Consider the following 20,384-nt stretch of genomic DNA (forward strand, 5'->3'; position numbering starts at 1 on the left):
AATGTCCTTCAAAAAATTTTTATACAGCGACATCTGCTCTATTACTTCTGTTAATGGAATATTGATGTGCAATTTTTTCAATATTTCCAGGAAGCGATGATACTGACCTTCATCGTTTTGTTTCTTTTTCAGTCTTTGAGGAAATAGAGGTAGCTGTACTTTCAATGTTTCTTGGTCTGGAAGCTTAGAGGTGATCACATCTTCTGGTTCCATAGTCTTGGACTCTTTTGACTCAATTTGTAATAGAAGTTCCTTTGATTCAATTGCAGGTTGCTCCTTTGATTCGGTCTTGCAAGGCTCCTTCCTAACTTCTATCGCTGCCTTTCCACTTCTTAGGGTGACTACTTGGCAATGTTCTTTCCCTGTAATCCCAGGATTGTGTGGAAGCTCGGTTGAGCTAGGCAATGTCCCTTGGGGTCTATTCTTTAGTTTTCCCTCAATTTGTCCTATTTGAATTTCCAAATTGCGGATGGATGTAGCTTGGTTTTGAAGGACTGTTTCATTCTTTTCGATGTATTGCTTCAACAAGTTTTCCAGAGATGATGAGGATGGTGTTTGAGAGCTACTAGCCTGTTGTTGTTGTTGTCCATTAGTTCTATGGAAAAATCCTGGCGGTCCCTCTCTCTGAGCCATAGGCTGACTGCCTTGCTGTTAGTTGTTCTTCCAAGAAAAATTAGGGTGATTTCGCCATCCCGGGTTGTAAGTGTTTGAAAAAGGATTTTTTTTTTTTTTTTACAAAGTAGATTGATTGAGGATTTCGTGGACATTCCTCAAAAGAATGTGATTCTTCACATACAACACAGTTGGTGCTTGTTTGCTCTATCACATTGACTTGCCCATTTCGAGTTCCTGAATTGTTTATTGCGATGCCTTGCAACAAATTTATCATCGCATTCATCTGATTTTGCAATGATGCGATGGCACCATTACTCGCATTACCTTTTCTGGGTTTTGTTCTTTGATCGCTTTCTTGCCAATCTTCGTGGTTTTTCGAGATGCGATCAAGAATGTTCTTTGCTTCATCATATGTTTTGTCTAGTAGACCTTCTGTTGTTGCCGCATTGGTAGTTGTCTGCGATGCAGAATTGAGTCCATGATAGAAAATTTCCATTTGGAGGCAATCCGGCAATCCATTGTGTGGGCAGTCGCGTACTAGTCTCTTAAATCTCCCCCATGCATCACTGAACAATTCATCTTCTTCTTGTTCAAAATTGGTGATCAATTTCCTCCTTCTAGCATTCTCTGTGGGAGGGAAATACTTCTTCATAAACTTCTCCACAACTTACTCCCATGACGTTATCTCTCCTAGTTCGAGAGAGTAAGCCCATTTTCTTGCTTTATCGCATAGTGAAAATGGAAATAACATGAGTCAAACCTCTTCTGAGGAAATATTAGGGAACACAAAAGTGTTGCAAATTTCAATGAAGCTTCATAGATGGGCGTGCGGATCTTTACACACCTTCCTCTGAACTATCCTACTGTTTGTATCATTTGTAACATTACTAGCTTCATCTCAAACCTTGATCTCAATGCTGGCTCATGATTCTTGGGGAGAAATCATACAAGTTTGGTGATGCATAGTCCCGAATGGGTCTATTGTGATCATTTGCCAGTAGGATAGGATTTTCCATCATGTTGTTTTCATTTGCTACTCGTTCTTTAGGTTGTTCAGCCATTCTGTGAACTCTTCCTTATCATTTACGTCTGTTTCTCTATCTTTTGCGAAAGGTTCTTTCGATCTCTAGGTCGTATTTGAGCTCAGGAGTATGTCCTTTGCTCATGCGACACTTGCTTCTTCTTTCACAGATGGAATGGCAATACAACAAAGGTCGAAAGCTGCAAAGATCAAATAGGCTTGATGTTAGCACAATCTTACCGTAATCCCTAGCAACGATGCCAAAAACTTGATGCGTTGGTTTATCATGCAATGATGTGTGGATGCAATGATCATACAAGTTTTCCTAACAAAGCCCAAGTATAAGCCTTCTTAGGGTCCTGGTAAATCCAGGGTCGAACTCAGAGATTACTAAATAGATATCGACGAACTCTCTGATACTATTGCGGTGGTGATAAAGAAGTAGATGGTGATTTAATTTATATTTTCTAATGCGATGGAATTAAACGCGGAGCGATGAAAGGGTGGTGTTGTAACAAGTATGTGATGAAGGGGTTGAGAAGTGATTTAGCTAACATTTCTTAAGATTTTGTACAAGTCATGCGATCATGCTATACACAAATATTAAGCACTACATTTCTCAATACATAATGCCACAATTCCTATTTCTAGGATGCATGCAATGTTTATGGGATGTAGTAGATAGAACTTATTTCTAAGTCTCTACTCTTGCTTATGCGATCTAATCCGAATCTCTCAAGCCTATATTCTATCTTTACATTACTCTCTCAAGTACTCCAAATGATGAATGATGCATACATAAGACAAGATGATCGCATAAAGTGTATAACTTAAGTCATGCTAGCTAAGTACTTCTCAACCCATTCACAAATTTATTTACTCATGCATGGTGTGGAGAGACTGAACATAAATCGAAATGAAGTTTCCATTTTAGCAAATAAAGTGTTAAGTACAAAACAATAAATGGAGTGAGAAATATCAAGCCAGGTAAGCAATATCTTGCTTCCCGTGGCTTTTTACACTGCTCTTTATCACTTCAACTCTGTTCTGATTTGTAGAATCTTGCTCTCGCAAGGGTTGGGTGTCTCTCCTTCGTGCTATTTTCCAGCAGTCTCTCAACCTCTTCGAAAATTAATTTCTTTTCAAGAATTCCCTTCCCTCGGCTTCGCCTCACCTTCTCGTTCTCTATATATCCTTCTGGTTTGGTAGCATTGAGTATTTATAGATTTCAAGGTGAAACAACTCTTCTTACTAATGATTGTAAAGATGAGTAGCATTAATTTCCATACTCTGTTGTGCCAAAGTCACCGGAAGTTTAATGTATTTGCAACGGTATGGTCTTTAACGATCGTCAACTGTATTTCAGAATTGACCGTTATCAGCTTTACGTCTCATCATGATTTATTATGTTTTTGCCTCTATGTAAGTTCTTTATGCGATCGCTTTTGAGGTAATTCTTGCGATCACAAACTCAAGTGTGTCATCGCGTTGTATCCTTGGATCGCAATTTCATACGCGCCATCGCATTGCACCTGCACAGAATAATGCAAATTAACTGCTTTTATGCGATGAGTATTAGCAATCGCAATTTCTTTTAGTTTGGCGCATTCAATCATAATATTGCCTATTTCTACATCGTTTTCTCCCATTGTTTTAATAACTTTAGCTTTAATAACTTGTATTTCTACCCGTTATCACTACTACGACTCAGACAATTATCACTACCCATTTTCTCCCATTGGTTAAAAGGCTTCGTAGTGATAGAGGGACCGAGTACGACTTGGAAAATTTTAATGAATTCTTTAACTCACATGGAATAATACAATAAAAGACCGCACCTTATTCTCCTGAAATGAACGGAAAAGCCGAAAGGAAAAATAAAACTTTAGCTGAGCTAGTAGTTGCTATTTTACTTAGTTCAGGAGTCGCGTCTTATTGGTGGAGTGAAATCATCCTTACCATGTGTTATGTCTTAAAAAGAATCCCAAAGTTTTTAAAAAAAAAACTTCACCTTACGAAATTCTCAAGAATAAGAAACCAAACTTGTCTTACTTTAGAACATGTGGTTGTCTAGCCTTTGTAAGGATTCCAGATCCAAAAAGGAAAAAGTTGGCCAGTAGAGCTTACGAGTGCGTCTTTATAAGTTATGCCTTAAATAGTAAAGCCTATAGGTTCTATGATCTAGTGAACCAAGTGATCATTGAGTCAAATGATACTGACTTCTTTGAAGATAGATTTCCTTTTAAATCAAGGAATAGTGGGGGCTAGGGATCAAGTGGTCAAATCCTAGTTAGAACCACCAAAGATTTCATAAATGACTTCCTGTCCTATAATGTAGAAGAAGATCATAAAGATCTGAGAGCTGCCCTGTCCTCAGTAGATGACAACCTATGGCAAAAAGCCATAAATGATGAGATTGACTCACTTGAGTCAAATAGGTTTTGGCACTTAATAGATCTACCCCCAAGCTGCAAGACAATAAGGTGCAAATGGATCTTAAGGAGGAAACTTAGACCTGATAGAACTGTTGACAAATTTAAGCTAGGTTAGTGGCAAAGGGCTTTACACAAAGAGAAAATGTAGATTTCTTTGATACCTTCTCCACTGTCACTAGAATTACCTCAATCCTTGTCCTGTTTTCTCTCGCTGCCCTTTATAACCTCGTAGTGCATCAGATGGATGTAAAGACCGCTTTCCTAAACGGTGAACTTGAAAATAGATTTACGTGGAACAACCTGAGGGTTTTGTAGTCCATGGTCAAGAAAATAAGGTATGTAAATTAGATAAATCTCTCTATGGACTAAAATAAGCTCCTAAACAATGACATGAAAATTTTGATGACCTTATCATATCTAAAGTTTTAAGGTTAATGAAAGTGACAAATGCATCTACTATAAGTTTGAAAATAATCTCTGCACTATCTTGTGTCTATATGTAGATGTTATTGATCTTTGGGTCGAACTTGCACGTCATAAATGATGTGAAATCAATATTAAGTGCAAACTTCGACATGAAAGACTTAGGAGAAGCTAGTGTAATCTTAGGCATAAAAGTGAATAGGTCTGAAAAGGGAATTTCTTTGGATCAATCTCACGATATAGAAAAGATTCTAAAGAAATATAATTACTTTGATTGTAAACCAGCCTGTACTCCTTATGACCATAGTGTTAAGTTGTTCAAGAACACTGGTGATAGTGTTAATCAATCTGAGTATGCGAGCATCATAGGCAGTCTTAGATACCTTGCTAACTGCATTAGGCCTGACATAGCTTATGTTGTAAGATTACTTTATAAGTTTACAAGTAGACCTAGTAAAGAGCATTGGAATGCTATAGAAAGGGTAATGTGGTACTTGAAGAAAACCTAAAACCTAGGATTACATTATCAAAAGTTTCTCGCTGTTCTAGAAGGGTTCAGCGATGCTGACTGGAACTCTCTTTTAGATAGTTCAAAGGTTACAAGTGGCTATATATTTAATAGCAGGTGGAGTTGTCTGGAAGTCTAAGAAAGAGACTATTTTAGCTCAATCTACGATGGAGTTAGAAATGATAGCACTAGCGACAGCTAGTGAAGAAGCAGGCTGGCTTAGAAGTCTGCTATCAGAGATTCTCTTATGGAAAAAGTCGGTACCAGCCATATTGATCCATTTCGATGGTACTGCAACAATCACAAAAGTTCAAAACCGTTACTACAATGGAAAGAGATGACAAATACTTCGTAAGCATAGTACCATTAGAGAGTTTCTCACTACTGGTGCAGTTAGAGTGGATCATATACGAACTGATGAAAATTTGGCAGATCCTTTGACGAAAGAACTGGCCAGAGAGAAGGTTTTCAGAACCTCATAGAGGATGGGACTTATGCCTATAGAAAGATGAATCACAATAAGGAAAACCCAACCTGTAGACTGGAGATCCCAAGAAACAGGTTCAACGGGTAATAACTTATCACAAGTGATATATAGTGAATCATGCTAAACCAAACACAGAGTTTCATTCCTATGACTTATAGTCTGAGCATGATATCCTGAAGCATAAGAAAGGATGAACTCAATTCTTAATGAGATCTATACTTGATGACAAGTGGGGTACCTAGCTATAGGAGTACTCTTGATAGACTCACCTATGTGAATGTGGAAGTGAGGGTCGCTTCCTATGGAGTATTTAGGCAAACTCTCTAGAGTATTCACTAAACCGGGATACACGTGCTAGGCCTTAAAGCACGGGCTTTCGTACTACACCCTAATGACACTTTGCACGAGCCTTAAAGAGTACTACACCCTAACGAAGGCCCGTGATGAGCCTTAAAGCGTGGCCTTCAGCAGTTCATTCACACAACTCCATTTTTCGTTTCCCAAGCAGTTAGTAAAAAAAGGTGTGCGTTCCGGTCGGTAACTTTGCATTTTCGATCCCGTTTTCTTTTTAAGCTGTTTTATCCTAGGGACGTCTTAAAGAGAGCGAACTCTGTAACTCAACCTACAACGAGTTTCTATTTTGCAGGTTTTATTATTTCTCGACCTCCATGACTGACCGTTTGCTGCTGTCCTGTTCGTCGTCTGAGGGTCTTGTCGTTTCCAACACTTCTTTATTCAATCTTGCGTTCAACGTACTTCAATCTTTTACTCCAGATCTTCTTCCTCATTCTTTTCTTTCTCGGCTTCTTCAAGATTGATTAGAAGTCTAAAACTTTTAGAATCTATTAGTAGCTATCACTAATACACTTTTATTATTATCACAAATAGAAATTTATCGGTAATAGCCACTAATATACTTATATATTAGTCACTCAAAGCATTCTATCATTGATTAAAAAATTCATTGACTTTAAGTGGTAGTCATAATAGAAGTTTATCAATGATAATCACTAATAGCTTTAAGTATTAATCTTTGAAAGTTGATAGTCGCTGATGAAAGTCTATTTGTGGTCGCCACTAACAGTTTTCTATCATTGACGACTTAATCATTCAAAATTGATGGTTTTCTTTCAAAGTGAATAACCACTTATAGAAATCTAACATTGATAGCTAACTCAGTGAATTTAATTAAGGGAGACTTACACTAAAGGCAAAACTAAAATGAAAATTAAACCTAGAACCCAACAATTTAAAGTTTGCAGGAATGTCAAAATTAACAAACCAAACCCAATTGAAATACCCGGATGACCAAAATGCCCTCATAGTTTTTTTAAAAAAAGTGTGATAGCATATGATTACTAACCGATAGCCATCTGATTACTATCTAATTGTCAATGATATCAATTATTTTCTGATTACTATTTGATTGCTAGTTGATACAGATTGTTATCTGATTGTAATTTGATACCTTGTGATTGTTATCTGATTGCTATTTGATACTAAGTAATTTGTGATTACCATATAATTTCTATGTGATTTCTCTTTAATACTAAGTAGTTTGTGATTATGATTGTGATTTTTGATGAAAACCAATATTTTGTTATCTGATCATCCGATGGCCATCTGATTGGTATTTGATTACCTTCCATCTTTGTCAATTAATTACTAAATAGTTTTTATTGTCATTTGATTTTCATCTAGTTATCTTTCATTTTCTGTTAATTACTATGTCGTTTTCAATTGCCTTTCGATTACCTTACATTTTTCATCAATTACTACGTAATTTTTTAGCGTATCATTTGATTAATTTACATTTTTTGTCAATTACTAAATAGTTTTTCGATTTTTATCTGATTTTCTTTCATTTTTATCAATTAGTAAATAATTTCTGGTTACCATTTGATTGACATCTCATAGTTATTTGATTACTTTCCTTTTTTTTTTTTTTTTTTTGTTAATTACTAAGAAGTTTCTAATTACCTTCTAAATTCATTTAATTGACATTTTTGTCAATTATTAAGTAGTTTTTAATTACCTTCAATTTGATACTGTGTACTTTCTAATTGTCATCTGATTTCTATTTGATACTAAGTATCTTTTTTTATTGCTATCTTATACCTATTGTGGATTTGTTTTTTTATTATACTTCAATTAAACAAGAAAAATAGGGAAAACATGGAAAAAGCAAAAAATGACCAAAAAAATTGAGAAACGAGAAAGTTCAACAAGAAAAACAAAAGAAAACAACAAGAAACAAGGAAAGCATTGGAGTAAGTAGCATATTACTATATTGTATTTGATTGTATATTGATTACTGTTAGACTGACTGCTGATTCACTCAAGTTTTAGTTCATGTAATTAGTAATTCATGTGTGATACACCTATTAATTCAAAAATAAGTCACTGATTGCATGTTGATTATTGTTAAATTGATTGTTGATTTACTCATGTTTTATTTCATGTATTTAGTGATTCATGTCCGATACACTCATTTCTTAAATCTAATATAGTGTTGATATACTTTAACAAGATATTTAACAGAAATCATATAGCTGGAAGCTTAACCATATGTAATAAAAATCACTTGACAATCAAATATAAATAAGATATCAATGAAGATCGTAATCACATGACAATCAAATAAAAATCAGATAGCAATCACATGTCAATCAGATAGAAATTATGACTTACTTAATATGTAATAAAAATCATATGACAAATCGAATAGAAATAACAAAGTACTAAGTATGATATAGAAATCAAATAGTAATGTGATAGCAATGAAATAGAAATGACAAATGAAATTAAAACAAGGAAAAATAATAGTGATTTGATTCAATTTGAGTCGTGAATAAAGTTCATGACAAGGAAGATTTTGTTGCCATCTAATGTACATCTCATCCTCCAATATACAATTTACATAAAATTTAGAAAAAAAAAAAAATAAAGTTCATGACAAGGAAGAATGTACATCTCATCCTCCAATATACACCAAAGCCCAGGTCGTCGTCTTCTCCATACAATTTCTTACCCAACATCAACTTGACAAAATCCTTCACTTAAACCCCATATTTCATCAACCCATCAGCACTGCTCACGTTAAATCCATCATCATCAACACCAAAATCCATCCCACTCAACACCATTCTCCTCAAAATCGCCAACACTGAAATTCAAACACATGCCAGAGAAACCTAATTATGAAAACAATTCTCAGAAACCAATTCTCTCTATCATTTATGCGTTTGTCAAACCCACGAATGGTTGAATCTCACAGCATGGGTGTAATTTGTAAGGATAAAAACGAAAAATCAAAGACTCATAATTATTTTACATTCTAAAAATGAAAATGTATAGAATATCAAAAATACCTAAAAACGTGAGTTTTAGGTTAAACATGTTTTAAAAATTAGGAATTTAATCCTACAAAGAAAACAAAATCACTTACTTTCTAAGTAACTCAAATGGAAAAATGCCAATTGGATTTCTTAAATACCACCACTTGAAAACCTTCCTATTCTCTGAGTAATTGTGGTATTGGTTTGTGGGAACCAATCTCAAGAACAAAAGGAAAATCACTAGAATTTATGGAAACCAATCTCTAGAAGAAAAAGAAAAATCACCATAATTTTATGGTTTTTCATAGAGAAGTTTAAAGAGAATTTCATCCATAACCTTAAAAAAAAAATAGTTCTAAAAAAATCCCCCTTTTTTATCCTTTTTGCAACTTTATCAATCAATGGAAAGAGAGGAAAACGTGGAAGCTATCCCACGTTTCTAATGACTCCCATACGTAGGAGTTATTTATTTGATTTAATAAAATCAAATAATTAATAATTAATTTAATCTAATTTAATCAATAATTTCATTTAAATCATATTTAAATGAACCTCTATCACATAACCTTTAGTTTTAATTCAATTAAATTAGATTAAATTAAATTAAATAATCAGTTAATTCTCTAATTAATTGATTACATGATTAGATATTTAATATTCAATTTAACCTACGTTTAAATCATATTCAATTGTATTTCTATCATAACCTATAATTTTAATGTGCATCTAATACGAAATAATTTTAATCTATAGTTTTGATATGAATTTAATTCATATTGAATTAAGATTTGAACTGCTTCAAATATTTAATTCTCTCAAAAATTAATTTTGAATCATATCTAAAATCAAATTTATATTATACAGTTTAATTAAAATATAAATTTTATATTATAATGCATTGTACATTATACTATTTCCCTAAGTGAATTTGAACATTTCAAACTCTATTTAAGACAAAACTACCTCAATACCCTTTACGAGTTAGAAAGGGGATCTCATGAACCTACATGTACTCTAACGATATGAGATTAATTTGCTAAATTCATTAACCACATTAATCATATTCGTTAACTGTGGGTACCCTTTACTAAAGATCAATAATAGCAAGTTAGTCCTTCACAAATGTTCGTAACATCAACTAGGTCAAAATTACCGATTTACCTCTATGTTACTTCTTTATCCTTTTAAGTATCAATGCTCCTCTAATGAACAACATGTTTATGGTCCAACCATTAAACAAAAAAAAAAAACCCTCGGGCTAGTGAGAGGGTAGGACCCTTTATTCAAGTTATGGAGACAACATTTAAGAGATCAACACTCATCTACTTACCCTATAGTCGGGAAGAAGTGAAATCCATCCTGTATTATTATATTCTCCCACTCGGTCTTGTTTCCAAAATAGTAGACATTGAGTCGGTGAATTGGCCGCTCTCACCCATACAAATCAAAGGACAATCTCTCGTGAACAGGAATTCATAATTCACTCAGGATTAAGATTAAGTTGCCTAGGTCATGCTATTGAAGTAGGAACCTAACTAGTCAACAGAGTTACATCTAATGGTTACTGTTTCGTGGACCTGTCTTATGTAAACTCATTGCATAGGATACCTTTACTCGTATGTCACCTACGCGAACACATTGGATCATTGCGTTTGTATCAAATACAAAGTGAGTCATATATATAGTGTCACAAGGATAAGATACCTAGTCTTATCTCTATACTATAAACCCTCTAAACTGTATCTTGAACATTGATCCCCATAGTCTTCACATATAGTTCAAGACTCATAAGATAATCTAAGATATTAGTTTATTGAATTTAAGGTTGTTAAGACAAAACAAATACAATATCATGAACATTTATTTAAATAACATTCATAATTCTTTATTAATGACAATCAATTATTTACCTTTTCTATCTACGAGTTTTAGGTATCACTCAAAATTAATGAAAAAATCCAAAAAAATATATATATGGGGAGGGGTGGAAGAGCGATTTTATGTCGTCCAGAACTTTTGATTTTTAATATTAACGATACCAACGCTGTTCAAGACCCAAACCAGATTGTCAATAAACTCTAAGAAAAACAAGCAGAGAGTTCAATTTATAGTGCATTTTCCACTGGAAAACATTTGATGATTTTTGGAGTGAACTGAGTTTGTTTCGGGCAGAGAAAAAATACTAAATAGAAGTCTTACCTGAAAAGAATTTTGTGTCCACAACCAGTGACATGAATTTATAGTACAAAATTGCTAAAGAAGAATAGAAAAACCTTCAAGAATGAAATAAAAAAAATTCAAGCAAATGATAGAGAAGAGTCCTACGGAACGATGAAGAAAGGGAACAAACAGTTTAAAAATGCAGAAGAAGAAAGATAATAAGAAGAACGCTAAATCTGTTATAAGGTAATTTAGGAATAATGGATAAACAAAATAAATTTTGTCATATCTACAAAATCTGAAATTTAGAAGATATGCGCACAAAATTATATTGTCGAATGGGCACCCTTTGCAAATTTCTTTCAATTAATAGAGTTGAATCTAGAATCAAAACGTAAATGGGATGCTCAAACGTTATTACTGATAGCATGTTAGCATAATATCGGTGAGATCACTGGCATGTTATTTGATGGTAGAAAAGGAATGATCTAGTTATTAGTGATATAAGTTATTACTTATAACATGTTATCAGTCATAGAAACTATCACTGACAACCATGATATGAGTGATATAAGTAGTATATGTGATAACAAAAATAGAACTTAGGTAATATCCATATATCGATGATATTAATGATATAACTAAGATAGATATCAGTGATATTTATGACGTATATGATTTAGAATATAGATACCAATGATAGTTCCTTGTAGACTTCTCATTGATAGTCACTTATAGACTTCTCATTGATAAACTATTATAACTTATAACTTTAAGTGTTAGTCTTTGAACATTAATAATAATAATCAAAGATTCATAATTAATCATCATCATGGACAGAAAAACCAACACAAAATGAAGTATAAGTGGAGAGCGTTGTTTGAACCTCAACAACTTAGCTAATAATCAATGATATATTTTCAAAATTGATAGCCACTAACAAAAGTCCACAACTAGTAGCTTAAAAGCAATGACCACTAACAACTTCCCAATTTTCTTTCAAAGTTGATTACTAGCAATAGAAGTTTATCAATAATGGTCACTGAAAGCCTTGAGCGTTAATATTTCAAGATTGATTTTCATTGATGAAAGTCTATCAGAAGATAACAATTAATAGCTTTTAAGTGATAACCACCAATAGCTTACAATTTTCTTTCAAAATTGATAACTAATTATCAATAACTACTAAAAACCTTAAATGTTAATATTTCAAGATTGATTCTAGTTGATAAAAGTCTATTAGTGATAATCACTTATAAGACTATAATAAGTGTCGTCGATGATAACTTCCTATTTGAAAAAATCGAAAAGAAAAGCAAGCAAAAATAGGAAATTTGAAATTTGTTAGTTTCATTTGGTGGGCTCACAAAAAATTAGAGCTTTTTAAGTAAATACAATATCTGATCAATTGTTTTATCCTTGTACTACTTATAAATATTTTGGATATGATAGTCATTTATGCAACTAGCCCTTTCCAATAAACCCCACTATAATAAATAGTGATTGTCAAGTACATAGATGGCCTTTGAAATTGTTTATGCACAAAATATTCCCAATAACCTCCAATATTAAGAACTAATTAGAGAACATTATTACGTTAAAAATCAATGTTTACATGAACTACCAAAAAATGAAATCGCATTCTACCTTCCGAGGAAAATTCCTTTCCACCATTTGCATCATTCCAATGACCTAAAATGGTTTGCGACTCTTGTACAAATATTACAAAAAAGGTTCATATGGATTTTGCTCCATCGAAATAAATAACAATACGGCTAGTAACAAGTTTAGAATAAGAATGTAATTACATCCAATTGCAAAGGGGTAGCGATAAATCAATGATAAGATATCCATGAATGTTATCAAATCAATATAAGTAGATTCTCAATGAATAGAGCACAATTACCATCCTGAGAGATCGACGGACGAGATAAGAACTTTGTTTCGAGCACCAGTTAAGAGTGAAGCAATGACAAACACTAGAGGGATGGTTGTTCTTGTAACTAACGATTGTTCTTTATACTTGAAAGGGATTTGGTAAGAAAAGTACTCGATTAGACTCTATTAGAAAGAGGGTCCCCATGTTCATGATTGGTCGGTTTTTCACCTGCTCCAATTTTCTTTATTATATGGCTTTTGTCTATTAGCTAAGCTGACCATGTGGGTTGTCCATTTCTGAATTGAGTGAATCAGATGACCTTTCCAATCACCAGAAGTTGATGATTGGAACAGAATCTAATAAATAATACGCAACTTCCATTGCATATTGGGATAAGAAACTGAATTACCAACCTTCCAGATCATGGAAGAAGAGGAAAGTTCACCTGAAACAATGGGAAGTGAGGTCTTGGTGGGATTTAAATGGAAACTTTCTATTCTATCTCCTACTTTGCAGTTCTTGGAAGAAGATGATCGAATAATGTCGCTTGTCTTCCATGTGGGTTTGTGGATGTGAGTGCCAAAGATATTAAATGTATCCTTTTGCACTATCAGTTCAATGTACAAACAATAAGTAGTGTCCAATGTAAGCTCCGAAACTCGCAAGCTTCTACCACTATCCTATACCATAATAAGAAACCCCACCCAAAAAAGGACTGTCCTAAACTAGAGGAGAAAACATGATTCGACTACAAACAGGCATAATTCTTACTCAAGAATGCTAAATCAAAGTCATCATGAAACAGAATGTTGAAAGTAAATACATGTTTGAAGAGTTAGTGAGGGAAAAAGAGCAAAACTTGTATAATTTGCAACAAGATCTTGGTTGCTTCATTGTTTTTCCTCAAGCGGATTGCCAAACTGAACACATAAACCTTGTATATAGACATAGTTCTAAACAAAGGAGGAAAAAAACGGGTGATATTGACTGATTAAAATTTTAGAAAAGGATTAACTAATATGTTTCTTCCCTACCTTTATATTCTTCACGCATAAAAGGAAATACATGAGCGCATACAAATAAGATGACCTCGCTTCTCTATGGTTCCAGCTTCAAGGAAACAACTCGAGATTGTCTGTTACGCTTAGCCACCTTGAGAAACACCATAGAGAGGCATGATGGTGCCCACCATGGCCGACGTACCTTTTGCTCCCCTTTCAAGCAAGCCACTGGAAGTACATAACTTAAAGAATAAACAGCATGATCTTAATTTCAACTGGAAAAGCAGACATATACATAGTTAGGGTAGGTTTGCTTTTGAAATGGCGATTCTGAAAGTTCTAATGTTTCAAAAGCAAAGTTAAAGCAGACATATAGATCAGGTTATTGCATTGGAATTAAGAACAAAGTTGAATGTGATTTTGAAAATTCTAAAAATACTTAAAAGCACCTTAAAATAGTCTAATGCTTTGATTTGGGAGTCTATTTCTTCAGTTAGCATTTAAACTCCTTTTTTTATAGACTTTGTTTTCTTGTATGAGTATGCCGGTATACATTATTTCGTTTCTCTCAATAAAAGCTCAGTTTCTCACTAAGAAAAATTACTAGTCTAATATTTCCTCTAAAGATATTTAAAGAATAAAAAGAGGGCAGTAGGATGCCTACCCTCAAAAGTTATCTCAAACCTCCTCTTAGCATAACAATAGGAGTGTGCATCAATTTCTCAACTACCTCTATCAGAAACATGCTAATGACAACGGGAGATTGCAATCAAATCAAATAAGGAGTTAAATAGATGAATCTACACCTCCAAACTTTTAAAGATAAATACAGACTGCTTAAAATGGAGAGTAAAAAGAAAAGATGAGAGGCATTGAAGAAGGTTCCAGAAAATGGCTTACTATAACTTCATTGTAAAATATGCCAATTCACATACAGTTAGTTAGATTTGGTGCATTTAGTTTTGTTTTAGAATTTAATTAATTATGAATCATATTCAGGAGTTTCTAAAATATTCGATGATAGCAGCAAAGACAGCCCTGAAATTCTTTTTTCCAAAAAATTTGAATTAAAAGGAGAAGAAAAATTGTCTTGCACACAGACCTTTAATTCGTCGGAGTTCCTTACAAAGTGTGATGAAGTCTCCCCATTTCATATGGCATCGTCTGATAAACCTTAGAATCTGTTCAGTTGTGAACATAGACATGCCTTCAAGATACTCCCCATTGACCCCATTTTCTTTAAAAATCTGGCGATAGCTTCCAAGATTTATCTCTTCCAACCACAAACCAACATCCTAAGGGGGAAAAAAACGTTGTAATAGGCATGCAGGAGGCATATTATAAAACAATTTTTATTACATTCTGTTAAAATTTTAGCCCGCGAGATGTAATATGATGTATAATCCAAATGTTGAAAATATCTTTTTTTTTCCATGTAAGAATATCTTCTCCTACCCAAATAATAAGAATTAAACAATATCGGCAAGATAAAGTACCAGAAAATTACACAAGTATCAAGATAAGCAGTGCCACACATAAACACTCCAACTTGAAAGGATGCTGAAAACGGAGCACATAGAAACAGTATGACATTGCCAATATAAATTTTTTAGTTCCATCAAATATGGTTTCTTATATTCGAAATTTTTAGGAATCAAATTTAGGAGAGTTCAAACTAACTACGAAGTTCAAAACTAGAAAGAGAAAAGTAAAGAAGAAGATGGAAGTATGAAAAGGTAAAGTCCAAAATTCCAAATAGTAAGGAAAACAAATCCTGGTGCAATAAACAGATCTTTGCCTGTATATATGAATTCCAGGAAGTGATATTTGAGAATCAAGCTCCTATATTAACAATAGGGACTGGCGATGAATTCAATTATTTCATTTCACTATTTACAATTACTTTGAAAGTCTTCAGTGACTAACAAAATACTAAAATCCTAATCTTAACAAAACCCCATTGATCCAGTAATCACACGTTACCATTAATACGCAGGGGAAAAAAAAGGGAAAAAAGGTATCAACAGTGTATGACGATCAAATAATTGAAGTAAGTAATCAATGAAAAAGGTTAGCCATCAATTTCAAACTCCCCAGACCAACACTGTTAAGACATAACATAATCATTCAGATTTTCAAGTAGAAAGCCAAAGAATAAAGAATTGAAGTTTAAGATCTTAGCAGAAAAGATCCAAAATGAAGTACCTCAACAGTCCAAATGAAGAAATCAAGAGGTTCAGGTCGCTGTTCCTTGTTCATCTCCCTATCAAGTCCTCCCGAATTTCAGAAAACCTAAAAATTCGGAAACCCAACAAGAAGAAGAAGAAGAAAAATGAAATCCCATAAAAAAAATTTGAAAGAGGAAATTCTTCAGGTCATATAGAAATTTTTTTTTTTAAAAAAAAAAAAAAGTAGAAATTGAAGAAGTTGAAACTGACCTTGTTGTTGTTTGTTGTCTGTTGTGGTCAGGACATTTGATTCAGAAACAGAGATTGAAGGGGAAGGAGAGAAGAAGGAAAAGTGAAAATGGATGAAACTGAATGAATGAAAGAAAGAAAGCGTTGTTGAGAATGAGAGAGTTTGGGGTTTTGATTCATTTGATCATTTCCTCTTTCTCTCTTTCGCACTTCTATGCTTTGCCTTACCTTACTGTCTCTAAACTCCATTCCTCCTCACGCGCTTCTCACTTCTCGTCTACCACACGCTTCTTCTTTATATTTCCTCACTCACCCAAACACTATTTTCTTCCTCCCTTCATCTTTTTTTTAGTTAAATCCATGTATTTTTAGATTTATTCAATTATTTAGTTGCTCCAGATATAATAATTAAATTGTATAGTAATATTTCTAAAAAAATAGCAAAATATATAGACTATCGTTAATAGGTTCTTACTATTAATATGTTCTTTCAATGATAGACTTCGAAAACATAATCTACTATATATGCACATTCTCTTACATAGTGTTATATTTGCCAAATATTTTAGGTCTGATTGTTATTTTCACAATGACTATTAATTTATATTTATATTGATTAGATAATTAATAATAATAATTTTTATGTAAGAAAATTAATATGTGAATATTCTTTTGGATTTAGATTAAAAATGCTAATGAATAATAAATAAAAAAATGAAAAGATCAACGATAAACATATAGTAGGGATTAAATTTTAGATTTCCTGAAAGTATAAAAACTAAAATTGGATATTTGAAAATACATAAAATAAAATTGAAATTACAAAAATCATCTAGAAGCATGGTGGTAGTTATAATTACACCCTCCAACTCTTAATTGTAAAAATTTGATCATCAAACTTCTACAAGTGTGAGAATTGGACCCCAAATTTATAATAATTGTATAAATTAGACCTTGAAATGATAAAAATTGAATTCTCAAATTTATAAAATTATGATAATTTTATAATTATATAAGTTTCATTGTTTAATTTTAATATTTATACAAATTTAAGGACTCAATTTTTATAAACGTATAGAAAATAAATTTAACTATTTTATGTTGGATTTTGTAATTTACCTAAAAAAATTATGATAAAAAAGAGCATATTTCGTTGTCATTATGTCACGTCATGTATAGAGAGAAGAAAACGAATAAAATCATGTTCAAAAAATTTCCCATTCATGCAAAATGGTTTCACTTCTTTGTGCCTATGATTTCTTCAAAAATATCATTTTAATTTTCATACTACTCATTTAAGACATTCCTTTTATAGGGAAAGTGAACTTAAAAGTGCTAAATGACATGCGTTTTTCTAAGTTAGATATTCAATATTTTATTTTCATAATTATTATACTAAATAAAGACATCTTTTTTATAAGATAATGAGAAATTCAAACATAAATAACGTAAGAAAAATATTTCATATTTATATCAGTTAAACTAAATTCATTTTAAAAAATAGATAAATAAATAAAAAATACATCTTTCTAATATTGGTAGGATAATAGATTGACCTAATAACTTTAAGGATGATAATTAATTGATAGTTTGTGTCTTTATCTATTGTGATGTCTCTATCTATTGGGTTACTTTATAATAACTCGAAACTTTCTCATGGTTTTGATTTTGGAACAACTTAAAAGATCTTGAAAGATAAAAAATAATTTTCTTCATTTATATACTATTATTCGTTTTTTTTCTAACTAATACGAGACTTTGTTTGTACCTAATAATAATAATAATATAAACGATGCTTTTATCATATAATTGCTATTTAATTTTTTTAAAGATAGTACATGTAGAATTGAAACTACATATCTTTACCAAAAGGTATAGGGTATTCGAATTTTAATAATACATGAAGTGAAAATTGGGTTATAATATTACGAACCCTTTTAAGATGGGTGGAAAATAAATGATTAGACATGATAAAGAAAAAGGTTGAGTTTTTATGTTATTTATTAATTATTAATGATCAGATTGTGGATCAAAAGGAAAAAATAATTTTTTTGATTGATTACGTAGGGAGTATCATATTTAAAGAAGGAAAGAAATCATATATGGATGCGTGTCAGTGATAGAGGTGCCAGTGGGGTCCACGACACGTGGAAAAATAAATTAATAATTTTGTATCCTATGAAAGCACAGCACAGTGGATATAGGAAGGAATATGAACCGTAAGATAAGGATTCCGGGGAGTGGGAAGATCTTGACGGTGGAGGGAGGGTCGGTGGCGGCCGGTGATTGACCGGACCGGCACCGGACACCGATTAATTGGCAAGAATGAAGGTGCATGTGCAGCACGTGTCCACGACCGTCGCATACGTTTCAAATAATAATAATAATTAATAATAATGAAAATCATGGACCACACACCACATACATCAATGGGCTTGGGCTTTGTGTTTATAACGTAATGTAATTACCTTCCTGGAATAAAGATTGGACCCTTAATTTAAGGCTTATTTAAAATTGTCCCTTTTTTAATTTTCGGAATTTTTATTTTTCAAGATTATCCGTGGCTTCTATTTTCAGTTTTATCACGTGACTTTGTTGTTCCTGTGTTGGATGGATGATCAGTACGAGTCATGAACATACCAAATAGTTCATATCAAATTATATTATATTATTATTATTATTTTAGTTAAAAATTATTGTGTCTATTAATTTAACGCGATGAATATATGTGAAGGGGAGAATAATGTAGCCTCTAAAAGAAAAAATCCTACACACTGATATGGTGCTTGTCATACACATTCTGATCCTTAAGTCAAAGAGTGAAAGAACATAAAAGTTATAGAGTTTGAATGTATGATTTAAGTTGTCTCATATGAAGCGATATATTTATAAAGGAAGTTGAGTTAGGTTATTCTCTAGGGGTTCAAAATTGTCTAAGGATAATTATATAAATTATTGTGCATTTTTTAATTAAAAGTTATTGTAATTATTAGGGGTAGATTTGAACTCAATAAGGTTCAAATTAACAAATACAATAAAGGGACGGTTAGACGTATTTAAATAATAATAATACGTATAATTAAAGTATGACTTATGTATGTGGATCAATATTTTATACACTGAGTTATTTTATTAGATTGGACGATCTAACTAATTAAGGCCTTGGATTATGGACTTAATGGTAGAAGCTTATTCCTAGTTAATTATTTTTAATGGTAACCCTAATTGAACTAGTATATAAAGAAACTTTGGCGCTATGGTCCCAATATATACCAAAACAATAAACACTAATCCCATCTTGAGGGAATTCCACTAAGAGCATTCGAAGTTTTGGTTGAGAAAAACTATATCTTAAAACCACGTCATCTTGAAGTTATCATTAATCTCAATGGAATCCGATATATTATTTATTCTTGACAATTTGGAATGAATGATCCTACGACTAATTTATTTAATATAGATATAAAGTATTTATGCTAACAAGTGGTATTAGAGCATGAATTTTATGTTATATTGTTGGTTTAAGTTTGTTTTCTATTGAGATTTGATTCAATTTTGGTTTCTTTTAAAGTTTGATTAAAGAAATAAAAGAATTTTTTAAAAAGATATGCACAGATTATGCATATTACGTAGGGGTGAGTATGTTAGACCGAAAAACCGACACGACCGACCCAAACCGGCCGAAATGGAGTCGAACGGTTGGAAAAGCATACAGAAGCGGTCGATGTCGGTTTTTAAAATGGATTGTAGCGGCGATTGGAGCGAGTTATTACCTGACCCGACCGACCTATTATTTAAAATATATATATATATATAAAGTGGTATTTTAAAAATTTAGGGATCTTCAACTTCTTCTTCCATTCTTCCATCCATAGCGCCAGATCTTCGTCCTCTTCGTTCAGACTTTAGCCATCTTCTTCGTTCAGCATCTTCTTCAACGATCGTTCTTCCTTCTTCGTTCCGTAATCCATCCTCTTCGTTCAGACAAACTTTTTCCTCTTGGGTTGAACGATTTCAACCGGTCATCTTCTTCCGTAATCTGTCCGTTGGGTTGAACGATTTCAGTCGGTCATCTTTTTCCTCTTCGTTCAGATAAACTT

The 20,384-nt window shown here is 32.6% G+C and overlaps 1 protein-coding gene and 1 non-coding gene across 2 annotated transcripts; one reads left to right on the forward strand and one right to left on the reverse strand.

The window, feature by feature from the left end:
- Positions 1–1,127: 1,127 nt before the first annotated feature.
- Positions 1,128–1,234, forward strand: LOC120089603 (small nucleolar RNA R71). Its single transcript, XR_005485276.2, has one exon. It is a non-coding gene; the product is annotated as a small nucleolar RNA R71 (small nucleolar RNA).
- A 12,471-nt stretch (positions 1,235–13,705) lies between these two features.
- LOC120087724 (Sterile alpha motif (SAM) domain-containing protein) lies at positions 13,706–16,552 on the reverse strand. Its single transcript, XM_039044602.2, has 4 exons — positions 16,306–16,552; positions 16,073–16,159; positions 14,970–15,162; positions 13,706–14,095 (listed from the first exon to the last, which is right to left on the reverse strand). The coding sequence occupies exons 2-4, from the start codon at positions 16,124–16,126 to the stop codon at positions 13,965–13,967; spliced, it is 378 nt and encodes a 125-aa protein (XP_038900530.1). The 5' UTR covers positions 16,127–16,159; positions 16,306–16,552; the 3' UTR covers positions 13,706–13,964.
- Positions 16,553–20,384: the final 3,832 nt, after the last annotated feature.

The sequence above is a fragment of the Benincasa hispida genome, chromosome 10 (genome assembly GCF_027475165.1).
Source record: "Benincasa hispida cultivar pf3 chromosome 10, pf3_genome.v1.1, whole genome shotgun sequence".
NCBI classification, from domain to species: Eukaryota; Viridiplantae; Streptophyta; class Magnoliopsida; order Cucurbitales; family Cucurbitaceae; genus Benincasa; species Benincasa hispida.

Excerpts from the sequence above, each read along its gene's own strand:
- LOC120087724 (XM_039044602.2), bottom strand. The coding sequence starts at position 16,126 with ATGAACAAGGAACAGCGACCTGAACCTCTTGATTTCTTCATTTGGACT. Across the intron at positions 15,163-16,072 it reads TCTTCATTTGGACTGTTGAG|GATGTTGGTTTGTGGTTGGA; the intron begins GTACTTCATTTT and ends TTTCCCCCTTAG. Across the intron at positions 14,096-14,969 it reads GGAACTCCGACGAATTAAAG|TGGCTTGCTTGAAAGGGGAG; the intron begins GTCTGTGTGCAA and ends ATGTACTTCCAG.